Source organism: Haliotis rufescens, unplaced genomic scaffold (assembly GCF_023055435.1).
Source record: "Haliotis rufescens isolate VD_foot unplaced genomic scaffold, xgHalRufe1.0.p SCAF_4, whole genome shotgun sequence".
Lineage (NCBI taxonomy): Eukaryota > Metazoa > Mollusca > Gastropoda > Lepetellida > Haliotidae > Haliotis > Haliotis rufescens.
In genome coordinates this window covers 17,676,973-17,690,128 of record NW_025964112.1, presented here as the reverse complement: position 1 = coordinate 17,690,128, position 13,156 = coordinate 17,676,973, and the positions used below count along the sequence as shown (strand labels likewise).

Genomic DNA, 13,156 nt, shown 5'->3' with positions numbered 1-13,156 from the left:
TACTGTCGAAGCTCACATTACTACTTGATTACTTAAAGCTTGCTAAAAAAAACAGCCATCCATGTTTGTTTTTGTTGATTTAAAATGCTTACTATTAAGTAAACAGTATAAATTTTGATTATAATTAATCAGAAAGCGTTAAACTTCCCAACTATTTTAAGGTGAAATTGTATTCCTGATGGCCAAACAGCAGGCGACATTCGTCGCAAATCACGACAGCAACCGAACATCAACCCAACAAAAATCTCGGCCCACACGTCCCTCGTGACAAGGTGTAATATTCAAAACACTGAATTCTAAAATATTTCTTTTGACGGATGCCACTGGTGGGGCAGGATACGCTCACCTTTTCGTGATTACCTTGTATCATCACTATTCACTGTTCGTAGACACATGCTAATGATTTAGTCGGAATTGTACAATCGAAAGGATTTCTGGCTTGTATTTCTGAGGCTACAGATCTTATTTTACAGGTTACAGTGTCTGGCTTTCTCTATAGTGGTCGAAGGCCAAAGAGATCGAGTCTGTGTTCCTTCATAGTGTTGTTTTCTGCCTTGACATTTGTTGTTGTGATGGATATTTGTTTAATCGACAGTCCACATCTACTGTGACGTCATCGTTCTAGTTGAAATGGGTTCCAGATGGAGCTGAAACAGCTGGTAATCCGACAGGAGAATATGGTTGATGCTGAATGAGAACAAAGCCACACTCTTTGATTGTAGCATTGTCCTTTTTGAAGAGCACACTCTTACCCATCTTCCTCCGTCTCTTAGGTGTAATTCAATCCCATATTTGCCTCATAGGTCCAGCATAATATACCTCGTTTTTTGTCTAGTATTTTGGAGGATAGTCCACCATGATGACACCCTCAGCATCTCAGGAATCTTGTTGGCTAGGAGTTGTGAGCCATTTAGGCTTCATCAATAGTCACATATAGTTGCAAGAACCTTTATGGTTCAGCTTCAAACAGAGTCAGATTTTCACAAGACCTGTGCCTGGGGCGTGTTGTATCAGAGTGAGTGAGTTAAGATTTATAGTCACATCGGCAATTTCTCCGCCATATCGTCACAAAATCAAGTTATACATGAATAATACATAAATTTAGACCATCAAACCTGACGACAAAGGACAGCTAAAGAACTACATTATAACACATGTAAATTTAAAACTTGTATATAACCATACAAAATGACTTCATAACAATACATTATAAAAGTGGGCTATGGACCACCAGCAACCAAAGTATGGCCACCATACGTTGGACCATGTGGACATACGCTACATCTGTTTCCTGAATGGTACCCTAGCAGGATTTACACCATCCCTCTCGTCAATGGCGATTATTTAAAAGCTATGCCAAACAATTAAAACTAACAAACATACTACGATTAAAACCATAGAGAGAAGAAATGACGTTGAACTGACGTAACCTCTCATCGTTTACGTTATTATAAATAAGTCTCATTGAGAACATTGAGAAGGGAGCTATTCAAAACTAGTTCAGGGTCCATATATGTTTTTTCAGAAATGTATACAGTTGGTTATTTATCTAGAAAACTTAAACCAGTTTTAAAGGGAACATTCATGAATTTTATTGAGACAGAACTGCCTCTCTATTGTATGCATATTTTTACCACGACAAGAAATAATAAAATCTTCCACAAAAGGTTATCTATATACTGAATCACTTAATTCATTTTATTTTTATACTAAAAAGAGTGACAGACAAAATACCACCTTAAGGGTCACCCTTATCCTGATTATAATGGTCAGACTGGGTGGAACCCAGTCGACCTTGAAATTGCCTGTCTGTTAAAAACTGTGAAATGAAATGAGGTAAAACACCTCTCAAGTAAATCATGTAAATCCTTTAAAATGACATGCTTCCAGGTAGTATCGTATGCTTTCTCAAGATCAAAGAAGATGGATATTGTGTGTTGTTTGTTTATTATAGCAAAGGATTCCTTTTCTGTTGTTTCTGATATTTTTTAAATCCAGGAACAAAATTTGATGGTGAAGAATGTTTGCCAAAGGTTTATTACAATTTCAGATTTATCAGTGAGTAATTTGTCACCTTCCTTAAGATGCAATACAGAAGATTTTGAACCTTTGCCTCATATTTTTAACCATATTCCACACCTTGTGCGGGTCCAGGATTGGTGTTTTCTTTTTGTTTATAAGCACGTCATGCCTTGGACGAAAACAAATGTATGGGATCTGGTACATTTCTATAATTGTCAGATATAATTTCTCAGCACATAATATTTCATTCAAGGACCATTTGGCCGTCGTAAAATACCACATTAATGAACGGGGGTCATCATCCGGTTCCATAGTTTTTAGGATAGAAAGAAATGGTCACTTCCACAAAGGTCATCATACACAGACCATTCAGATTCCTTGTAAATGTTTGAATCTGTGAGCGACAGATCAAGGGCAGTTTCAGTGCCAGGATGTAAATAGATGCTTGAATCATCATTACATACACATAAAATATGATCAGAAATAAAATCTTCATTGACGTTCCCCTTATCGTTTATACGTCCCCACTCTTCTCCATAGAGGGTTTTTACCATTTAAATAGCTATGGTGATGCACGCAATAGGGCTTAGGGAGCTGATCAAATATATTCTGAAGATCAGACAGTCGAAGAGCAGGGGAATGTGGGATATACAAAGAGCACAAAATATATGCAATGCGCGTTATAAGGCGGATAGCAACAGCTTGAAGAGTAGTATTTAAATGAACACTACTATGAATGACGTCCTGCCTGACTAAATTAGTAGAGCTTCCAGTCAGAGAAAATGAATGACGACAACAGTTGTACTTTCTAAGGTTAAATGCGTCTGTTTGTTTAAGATACTAGTATGTCTCTGATTGCTGATAACTTATAATCTTGTATGAATAAATGTTACTCTATAAAATTGGCCCTAATACCTCTGTAATTCCACTGAATTAAATAATTTGTTGGTCACAAAGGTGGAGTAATCTTTGAGTGCATTTGGCACTCATTCAGAATACAAGTCAATAGTTCCCAAAAAAATATGGAACAGGTCAAAACAGATAATTGCATCATTTTTGTGATTGATGGGTCAAATTTCGAAATGTCCTCCATACGTCTACAATGAGTCATCCCTCTTTTCATACAGTCTAAACGTCCTGTCGGAGGTGTTGTGTTTATCGTCAAATTCAACGTCAGCGGTATAAATTATACAGAATATTAACTAAGCAGCGATGAAGAACTGTTCGGTGCAGTGTCAGTCAAGATGTAAGCTGTATCGAGCTGTTGTATAGCCAGGTGTACGGACGTCGCCGTGAACGTTTTGCCGGCACGCTTTCGGACACTCGAGATTGTTCTTTTTACCATCACCTTTGTCAATTTTAGTATAATGTCATAATACTACGGTGGCCCATAAGGGACATGGAGTCTGTTTTTCCATATTTTGATATTTCACTTACTTTTGTCGTTACCTTTTGCAAATTAACACGATTTGTCTTACAAACATGTGATAAATCATGTGTAAATAAGATACTGAATCGCAGAAAATTGAAACGAAAATGTCAAAAACTAAAATGAAAAAGTCAAAAAACAAAAACGAAAATGTCAAAAACTAAAATGAAAATGTCAAAAACAAAAGCGAAAATGTCAAAAACTAAAATGAATAAATACAGAAAACTATTTCCACCGCGGTGATAATATTTACACCGCGGTGGAAATAGTTTTCTGTGGTTTCATTTTGGTTTTTGACATTTTCGCTTTTGTTTTTTGACATTTCAAATTTAGTTTTTGACATTTTCGCTTCACATTTCAGCGACTCAATAGCTGCTTGAAAGTACATTTTCCATGTTTTCGGTTGTTTTTATACATGATTTATTACATATTTGTATGACAAATAGTGTTAATTTGCTAAAGGTTACGATAAAAGTAAGTGAAACATCAAAATATGGAAAAACAGACTCCATTTCCCTTATGGGCCACCGTATAATACTGTTCTTTTGTCAACTGTTCTGCTTGCCATATGCCATTATGCATCTAGCGTTTCACATGTGCTGTAAATGTGTTTTACTTCGAAAATCATATCAAAGACATTTCAACAGATATTCTGAAAAGGGAAATATGAATATCGAAATATCAAAACCACATCTGATTTAAAAGCAACACCTAATCGCATACGTGATGGGGGCCTTTCAAAGGGTGCGAAACAATACTTTCAACTTCATATCATATTGAAATGGCACTCACAGTTAATAGAGAGGTGTGATATTTGTGTAGCAGATGTTATTGATTTTAAGCCTCACTGTTTGCTTATAGGATGATGTGATTCAACACCAAATGATATTTTAGTCATACCAACGGGAGAATCAAATCTGCATTACCGTCAGTACTGAGCACGAAAAATAACGCAAAATCTTGTCGCTCATCACATTCTCAATGACAACCACAACTCCAAAAACACACATCTCAACTGACATTGTAAAATAAGTAACGCGTCTTTTCATGTAAACACTCACAGTTGTGAGACAGATATTTTATTACTCTGTAATACTATGACGTCATTAATAAATGGATAAGGTCATACCTTCTGTAACAACTGAACCCTCCTGATAAGGAAGATGTGGAGGAAAGATATTAACTAAATCCACGTTACCCGCATAAACACTGATCAAAGCCACATTTATCAAAGCCATTTCTGTGTTCAAATCCCATTTAACAACGTTTTCCAGCTAATCACATACATTTCACGTTAACGTTTCTCTTCATGTGATCAAACTTAAGTATGCATGTTAGGAAGTGTGGAAAGTGATCGGCGTTGTTGTCAGTTACAGCCTACACGTATACGTGTACAGCTCGGCCAAATCAATATTTGTTGAATCAGCTGAATGGAAAGTTATCTGTTTAACCAAGTTGTGTACGAACTTCTACATGTACATGTGCGTATTGACAATATGAACGTTTTAAACTCAAAATGGGACAGCGATCTTCTTTAAATTTCATTACAGCTATCAGATGAAGGAAATAAATCTTATTTGTTGCAATCTCATATGGTTTTAAACCTTGTAATATGCGAACCAAATATATTTGATTAACTACGCATAACATATAAGACAACATACAACTTTATAGATAACAACTTCTGGTATAAATGCAATAACCAAGAAGGTGTTATCCATAAAGTAACACTTTTGTATGCAAGTTGAATGTTTTCCTATTTACTCACCAACTTCAAACATACGTGAAAATTAGCTCCGCCTTTTTTCAACAGGAAAACACGCGGTCATGCATATATATGCATATATAGTAGCTTGTTGATAAGAACCATTAGGTTATTGCTGCATCAGTAACGACAGTTGTATCAATCTAGGATAGCGTCATGGCATCAGCTTGGGTGACTGCCTTTATCTGCTTTGTTGCCCTTGGTGTAGACAGAAGTACGTCAAGTAAGTATGAATGTTATAAACTGAAGTTAACATTTGATTTATGCGTTCAGAATGTAGATTAGCTTATCTGTCAGATTGATTTATTTTAAACTCGCTTTATGGGGTGTATGAGACGTTGATGACTGTTTTGGATGTTTCGACACAAGAATGTTTTATGCATTCACTCGTAATTGGTGATTTTAAAAAAGTATTATTGTTTGTTCAACTGTGTCTGGAAGACATAAATCAATCGTATGTTAACAGATAGTCCTTTCCGAGAGGACACAATCAAGGTCACGTGACTCTCCAAAAATGGTCATAGTTGTGGGGTTTCTTTTATTCGATAAATCACATACATTGATGAATTTATTATGAAGACATTCATATGTAAATAAACTATAGGTAGAAGCAGACAATACTGATCATGACGTGCCACATTATATTGCCTAACACTGGCTCATTTATAGAACAGTATATAGGTTTAATACCTTACCGGAACGGTCATTATCATAAAAAAAACATATAGGCTACATGCTATTGACCAATATGGACTGTGTGATTTCTGTGTTAAACATAAATGTTAATGTGCAATTTATACCTGAAACAAAAATATATTATTGTAGACATGTTTAAAACTGAGACAATTCAATCACCAGACAAACCGGTCAGAATTTAGCTGACTGGATCAACCAAATGTAATTTGATTTTATAAAAACCCGTCACAGGGATATTCGTATATGTGTTTCCAATATGTAATTCACTGGCAGTGCATGTATTTACATGAAGCCAACCTCGGTGAAACATCATCGCAATATGGTTATACGTTGTTATTATTTTTTTCTACAGGCATATTGGCAGCATTGTATTTTCTGTAATTCAATTCATTTCAGGGATTGTGGCAATGGATTACGGTCATTCCGATATAAATAATTACTCATATTTCATAAATTATAAAATGTCCTCCACGTGTCTACTGTATTTTTTATATCTTACGTCAATGTCAGAATGTTGAGATCTGATTGTTTCACTTGATCATGCTAAAATACTACATAGCTCATGGGAGGGAAAGACATATTTGAGCGGTAGAATAAATACCTTGTATATACCCCGCCACGAAGGAAATTGCATTTGGATTTTGTTAGCAAGGCAATAAATCGTTTGGAATTTTTTAGCAAGGCATTAAATCGTTTGCACTCCGCTACGAAACAAAAAGCTGCACATTGTGTAAGAGTGAATGAAAGTCACGTGACACAGCACAAGTTTACATCAACAGCTCGAACAACTGCTTTTCTCTTAGTTTTCAGTTTGTTTTAATCATTTTACAATAGCAGGGTGATTGAGTTTGTTAAGTCTTATCGGCAATAATTTGGTTACAATGACAGATTGAAACATGTCGGCAAGATAAATTCGTAGCAGTATTACACGAGGTAAATGTGGTTTTGTGCGTCCACGCGTCCACACATAACACCACATATACCCCGATTGATACTGATGCGGCTTACATTACATTTACAAGGCCTTGAACGTTGTAACCCTGATCAAACACGTTTTGAGCAATAGTCGCATGACGCTTTTTGAAAACTTCGTGACAAAAGGATGCTCTGTTGTACCCCAAAAGCTGTGACAGACACAAAAGGCTAGGCTGGACTACTGCTGCCGCTGGGGATGCCTACATCAAACATAAATGTTTTATCCTCGAATTTCACATATATGTTATCAATGATGAAATCCCCTGTTTCGCGTATTGTTTTCTCAGTAAACTTCAGATGACATTTGCTTCGATTACTAATTCAACATGTATGACATATAAAAAAATCAAGATCCAATATATTTGTTTCTGTTGAAGGGTTATGTTTTTATTTTAGGTCTCGAAACTGGGTTATATTTCAAGGCCTACATTTCACAAAGCAGAAGATTTGGATCGGGAAGCACGGTGATATTTGATAAGGTGGAAGGCACAAATGGTCATGGATACAACCCAACATCTGGAGTGTTTCGCGCTCCTGTTTCAGGTACCGGACATTTGATCATATCAGGGGGAACGGGTGGCCCAGTCGTCCATCGGGCACGTCAGAAACCTGTGATTGTGGGTTCGAATCCTGGTTCGCCCCGATTATGTTTCTAGGTTTGTCAGCACCATACCCGTGCTCGTGGGTTTCACCGAAGTGGTTAACGTCTGAGACCTGCATCACTTCGGGCTTTCCTCCCACATTAAGCTGACACGCCGTGATATAACTGGAACACTGTTAAAAGCGGCGTTAAACCCATCTCATTCACTCATAGCATATATTCACCTTTGTGATAAAAGAGTGACCCTATACTCCAAAACGTTGTGTTCCTCATAATAAAGAAGTTGACATCCATAAGTTCTCTTCCTTGAACCAAGGTATGTTTTTATTTTGAACCGCAACTCTTTCTTTTTGGCCTCATGTTACAATATACATATTTGTGTAATGTAAAGTACTTTGCTGTGTGGCTAACTTTCAGGGCATCAATGTTTTCTGCAGGAATTGTAGGCAATGCGTTGCCTTCATAGTGATGATATATATATTTAGTATTACGATTATAAAGTTTTATATCAGTGTAGCATTGATCAATCATTTATTTAAAAAAATAATGTATGAACTGACGTTAACTAACATCTAGTCTCTGAAATAAACAAATTTTACAGAAGAAAGGTTATAGATAATAGGTATTACATATCATACTTTGTGCCAAGAGACTTTCTTCATTTTTGAAACTGCAGTAATCTAAACTGGCCAAATATTTTAGACTTGCATGGGCTATTGAATATATTTGTTTTGGGGCTGGAACGAGTCCAAATTAACTACCCGGGTACCCACTCCCTTATTACCCGACCCTACCCGGGTACCCACTGTAGGTCTCAGGAGACGTCTCAACATGTCCGATTGGGAATATTTTCAGAATAGCCTTGGCAAAAGGTATTTAAACACATGTATTAAACAATCTGTTCATTCATACACTGAAGTTGAATTAAGTTATATCTTTATTCAACCATGTGAAAAATCAGAAGAAATGGGTGCATAGTCAGAAAGAAATGCGATCATTAGTGACTTGTAGTGTAACCATAGAGTTCTAGATATATTTTGTCAATAAACAATATATCACGCGACTAACCACGGGTGCGGGTAGTCCTGTGGGTACCCGGGTCCTACTCAGTACCCACCCAACCCGGGTACACGAGTTACCCGTCCCAGCCCTAATTTGTTTCGGGTTCTGTATGACAGACCGGGATTAAGGCAATGGATACAAACTGTCCCAAGTAAAACTGAACAGTTAACGTTGACCCTTTGGCAAAGGTTGTGGAATTAGAAGTAGCAGGGTCGGGAAACCAGATACTGGATTCCTATATTCGACATGTGCATTCCGAAATAAACTTTCCAGAATCATTGTTCAGTCTCAAATGTTACATTTGAATAAGAACAGACAGGCTGATAGATGAAAAGGGGTTTCCAGGGATGTACTTTTCTTTACACCCGCTTCATATATAATACATATACCGCATTTTTGCTGTTTGAATCACTTTATGTTTCACACTAAAAACTTTATTATCAGAGGAACCAACCAGTACATTTTTAAAAGCAAGGCGACGAGAGGCACAGTAGGGAGACAATCTCCCAATTTATTATAGGTTTATACATTTCTCAGATTTTAGGTTGCTGTTGATTATTTGATTTGTGTTAAGTAAGGCTTCTATTTTATGACTATTCTCTTAGAGAGATAAATTTTGTTACAACGGAGAGTACACTTTGGTGATTTTGTTTAAAGGTGGAGACAACACTTAAAATAATTTTGTCCAAAGTTTGCATTTATTAACTCTCTCTTAAGCCTTTTTATGTTGTCTTTTATATGTTTTATATAGGTGTTTGCATACCGAGGTGTAAGAACGTGGCCTCGAGCAGTTCATAATTATTTACATCACGCATACAAAAGAGTCCATAACTGCAAGCAAAAGATTCAAGAGAAATTTTAAATGAATCAAATAATGTGAAATAATCTTTCTCAGTAAGACAGATTTACCCGCAAAACATAATAAGCTTAGATATCTACTGTTTTGTAGGCCCGGGTGCTTTATAGGTGTCCAGTACGTCATGTTTGATGAAAGAGCCACCACGAATGTCTGACATGGCTGTGTGTCATTGTGTCCCGACGACTTTCACCGATAGGTGACGTCCATAAGTTGTTCAGTAAGCAATGTGTGAGCAATGTGTGAGCATTGTGTGAGCAGTGTGTCTTATGCTGGATAACCTGTTACTGGCGCGATCTGTAACACAATGAACATTGTCAAACATAATTAAATGGATCTATGTATTCATCATTCCATGTTCTTTTTTCATTAGTTTATAAAGAACAAAGTGTAATATTTGAAATGTCATTTCAGGTAAAAGAATTTTATTACCAAAAGCTAAAACATTCAGTCAAACATTTTGTTTAATTGTTTTAAAGCCAAATTGAATTGAATTGAACAAATAATATTGTTCTTGTTAACAGATATTTGACAATTTCTGAAAGTCATTTTGGTGGCCATCTTGGCGCCGCATAATGGATTTAAATTAGATACATCATTTTTTTAACTTACCCTCAATAAATTACTGAATTTGACCAGATATTTATGATACATTGAGCATAGATTGACATCAGTAGAGACTTCAGCCGAGTTGGCGGCCATCTTGGATTTTCAGCCACCAGGATCTATATCCAGAAATGTTCGGAATGGTTCAATGTATAAGTGTGCCGAGTTTGGTGCTTTTAACCCAAAGTGCACAATTATGACTAAAATCCAGCCTTAACCGTCCCACTGTAGAACATACGTGGATATAGATTCTTTCTGGATACGTCACATCTACCTGAGTAATTTTCAACTGTATCAAGTGTATGTTTTAGATTGCTATAGCTTGTGTTTATCACAGATTATATTTTGTGTTTACAGGAACATACCTATTCGCATTCAATATTGAGATTTTTGAAGACGGATGGTCAGATTTTGCCATATTCAATGAAGGCAAGGTTGAATCAAGGATGGCAGTACGAAACCGAGGAACATGCTCAATGGTGGTGACAACTTCTGTCAGGAGAGGGAGCCATGTCAGAGTGGGGAAGATCTGGGATGATGGGAAAAATAGTCCTATCAGACATGACATATTTACGGTGTTCTCTGGTCACCTTGTCCACGCTAACAAGCAATAGGCATTTCATGACATTTATTAAAATGTGTCAATCCTGTCTTCGCGTTTGTTGTTTTGTACATTGTCTCAATATAAATAGAAGCAAATGCATGACATTAATTCTTAATTCGTTGAACACAGAGATTTAGAGAACAGTGAAACGCAATTCGGCTGGACCGAATTAATCCAGAGCTCGTCCTTCCCGAACACAGAGGGACAATATCATTTACCCCTTACTCGTCGATCTGGAAAAGGTTTTATCCCTACGAATACACTGGTGACGGTACCGTTCGAATTTCGAAAGTTTCCCTGTATTTAAACTGTATGAATCCGCGTAGTGGATTCTTACAAAGGTTTGCACATCGGTTTTTCGATTCATACCTCAATTCGAACCCAATCATAGGTTTCTGGCTGTCCAAGGGTCGCAACTCTGCACATCGAATCGCGGCTTCTTAGACGACTGGGCCACCCGTGCCCCAGACTGATGTTGGAGGCGAGATGGGGATAACTGAATCCTTGGTCTCTGTCTTGTTTCACCACTGCTACCGTCGTCTTGATCTAAGAGGCATGTGCTGATCTGGAAGATAATTTAAATTTAATTCTATCAGACAAAGACGTTTCCGGACTCTCCCAGACGTTATTTAGTAGGACTGTAAGAAATGTCATAGCGCGAGGGGCATTTTGTTGGGTAACGTAAACGTTTCTAACCACATCATGATCTCTCCTTGACACAGGGGTACTGCCACAAGAGAAGTATAAACCGGAGATATCGCGAACAGGTCAGCTTCCCGAGGCAAGGGCGTTACCTGACTTTTAAAGTCCAGTTTCCTCCCTTGCCGAACTAGGCTGGTATTCCGGAGTTACATTTTGGCTGGTCTAACGAGTCTATGCACAGTCCAATCAAAATCGCGTAACGAACTACATAGATTTCAACGTGCAGATTTCGGTCGACTGCAGGATTTGAAGAGCATGTTTACCGCCAACTGGGCGTCGACAGATATTTTGCCAGATATGTTTTCATGTTTTTAATCAAGGTGCTCAAGTGATTTGATGCACTTCGCAGCGTAAGACCCGTTTTATTACAAATATGGATCTTGATTATCTATCAGATCGTTTTGACTAGGCGCCGCCATTTTTTTGAAGAGACTGCAAGTGATATGAGTGATGGAATCTGATTGGTCAATAGGAGGGACATAGAAGAGGCATAACTAGTAATAGCCACTGGAAATTCCAGCGTAGCTCGGCAAGGGTGGAAACTGGACTTTTAACGCCCTTGCCTCGGGAAGATGGGAACAGGTTGGATGTTTAACAATATTGAATGCGTTTGACTTAACGTTATATACGGAAATATTCTATGTTTTCAACGACCATAATGGCAGTCAAGTATAAAGCAACAACAAGGTTGTAAAACAAACGGTCTGACATGATTATTTACAGACCGCCGTCATATAGCTGGAATATTTATGAGTGCGACTTCTAACAACAAACAAACTGCGGTGCCTGAAATCAATACCTTAGCAGAAACAGATAGTCACGTGAGGATTGGATGCTTTTACGAGTGTGAATCAGTGCCATCCATATTTACACAACACATTGCCGTCGGCAGCAGATGTTGTAATCACTAATATACAAGTATCAAGCTACAAAGTGTCATCATGTGGGTGTACAGATGTCGCTCTATAGCTGATCAATTACCAGCACAGCTTAAACTGTATCTCACTCACAAGTGGTGTATGGCATATATGTAATACGCAATTCAGTTATCATTACGTGCACTCGTGATATTTCGTATTACTAAATACGCACGTGGCTGTGTGTGATCCATATAGTTCATTAAGAAAATAAACTGTCAATCCATTTGATAGCATCGTACCTAGAAGGTGATGACTGAAGAATCCAAATCTCAATTAGTTTGGCGAAGCATTAAAACGCTGACTTTACCATCCTTGCCGTGACCAGGGAATGAAATACAGCAACTGGGGTCCAATCATCCTGTGAAACAACTTTTCAGGGGAAAAAAATATTTTGGTTTTATGTGGGGAACATTTTACAAGGGTCTTTCTTAATATTCATCGAGGTTGACAATTTGTCTTGAATAATATAGCTATTGCCCATATTTGTTTGTAAAATTACACTTTAGCGGTTCATACAAAACACCTAGTGGGGATTGTAATATGGCAGTTTACTTTACAGTTAAACAATTTTGTAATTGTATTACATTGGTTCTGTTAAGATTCAGTAGAAGTTCATAATATTGTGATTTAACAATAATTAGTTGTCAGGAATGCATTACTATCTAATGTAAAGAGTTGTGTGGGAGTTACTATATTAAGATGCTTTTTGGAGTCAAGTGTAATCTGGAATCTTTCAGTACAGCTGGTCTAATCCAGCCTGGTATAGAACGATCTAGAAGGGATTTGGACTATATAAGGAGGCAAGTGTGTGCCTCTCTCGAGCTCATCTCGAATTACATCACCACTAGCGGCTGGACCCGTGAAGATCCGGGGTAGAATAGGTCTTCAGCAACCCATGCTTGTCGTAAAAGGCGACTA

At 37.4% G+C, this 13,156-nt stretch overlaps 1 protein-coding gene across 1 annotated transcript; it reads left to right on the top strand.

Annotated features, from left to right (window-relative positions):
- Positions 1-5,293: 5,293 nt before the first annotated feature.
- On the top strand, positions 5,294-10,662 carry LOC124149234. Its single transcript, XM_046520690.2, has 3 exons — positions 5,294-5,439; positions 7,284-7,430; positions 10,370-10,662. The coding sequence occupies exons 1-3, from the start codon at positions 5,373-5,375 to the stop codon at positions 10,624-10,626; spliced, it is 471 nt and encodes a 156-aa protein (XP_046376646.2). The 5' UTR covers positions 5,294-5,372; the 3' UTR covers positions 10,627-10,662.
- The last annotated feature ends 2,494 nt before the right edge of the window (positions 10,663-13,156 follow it).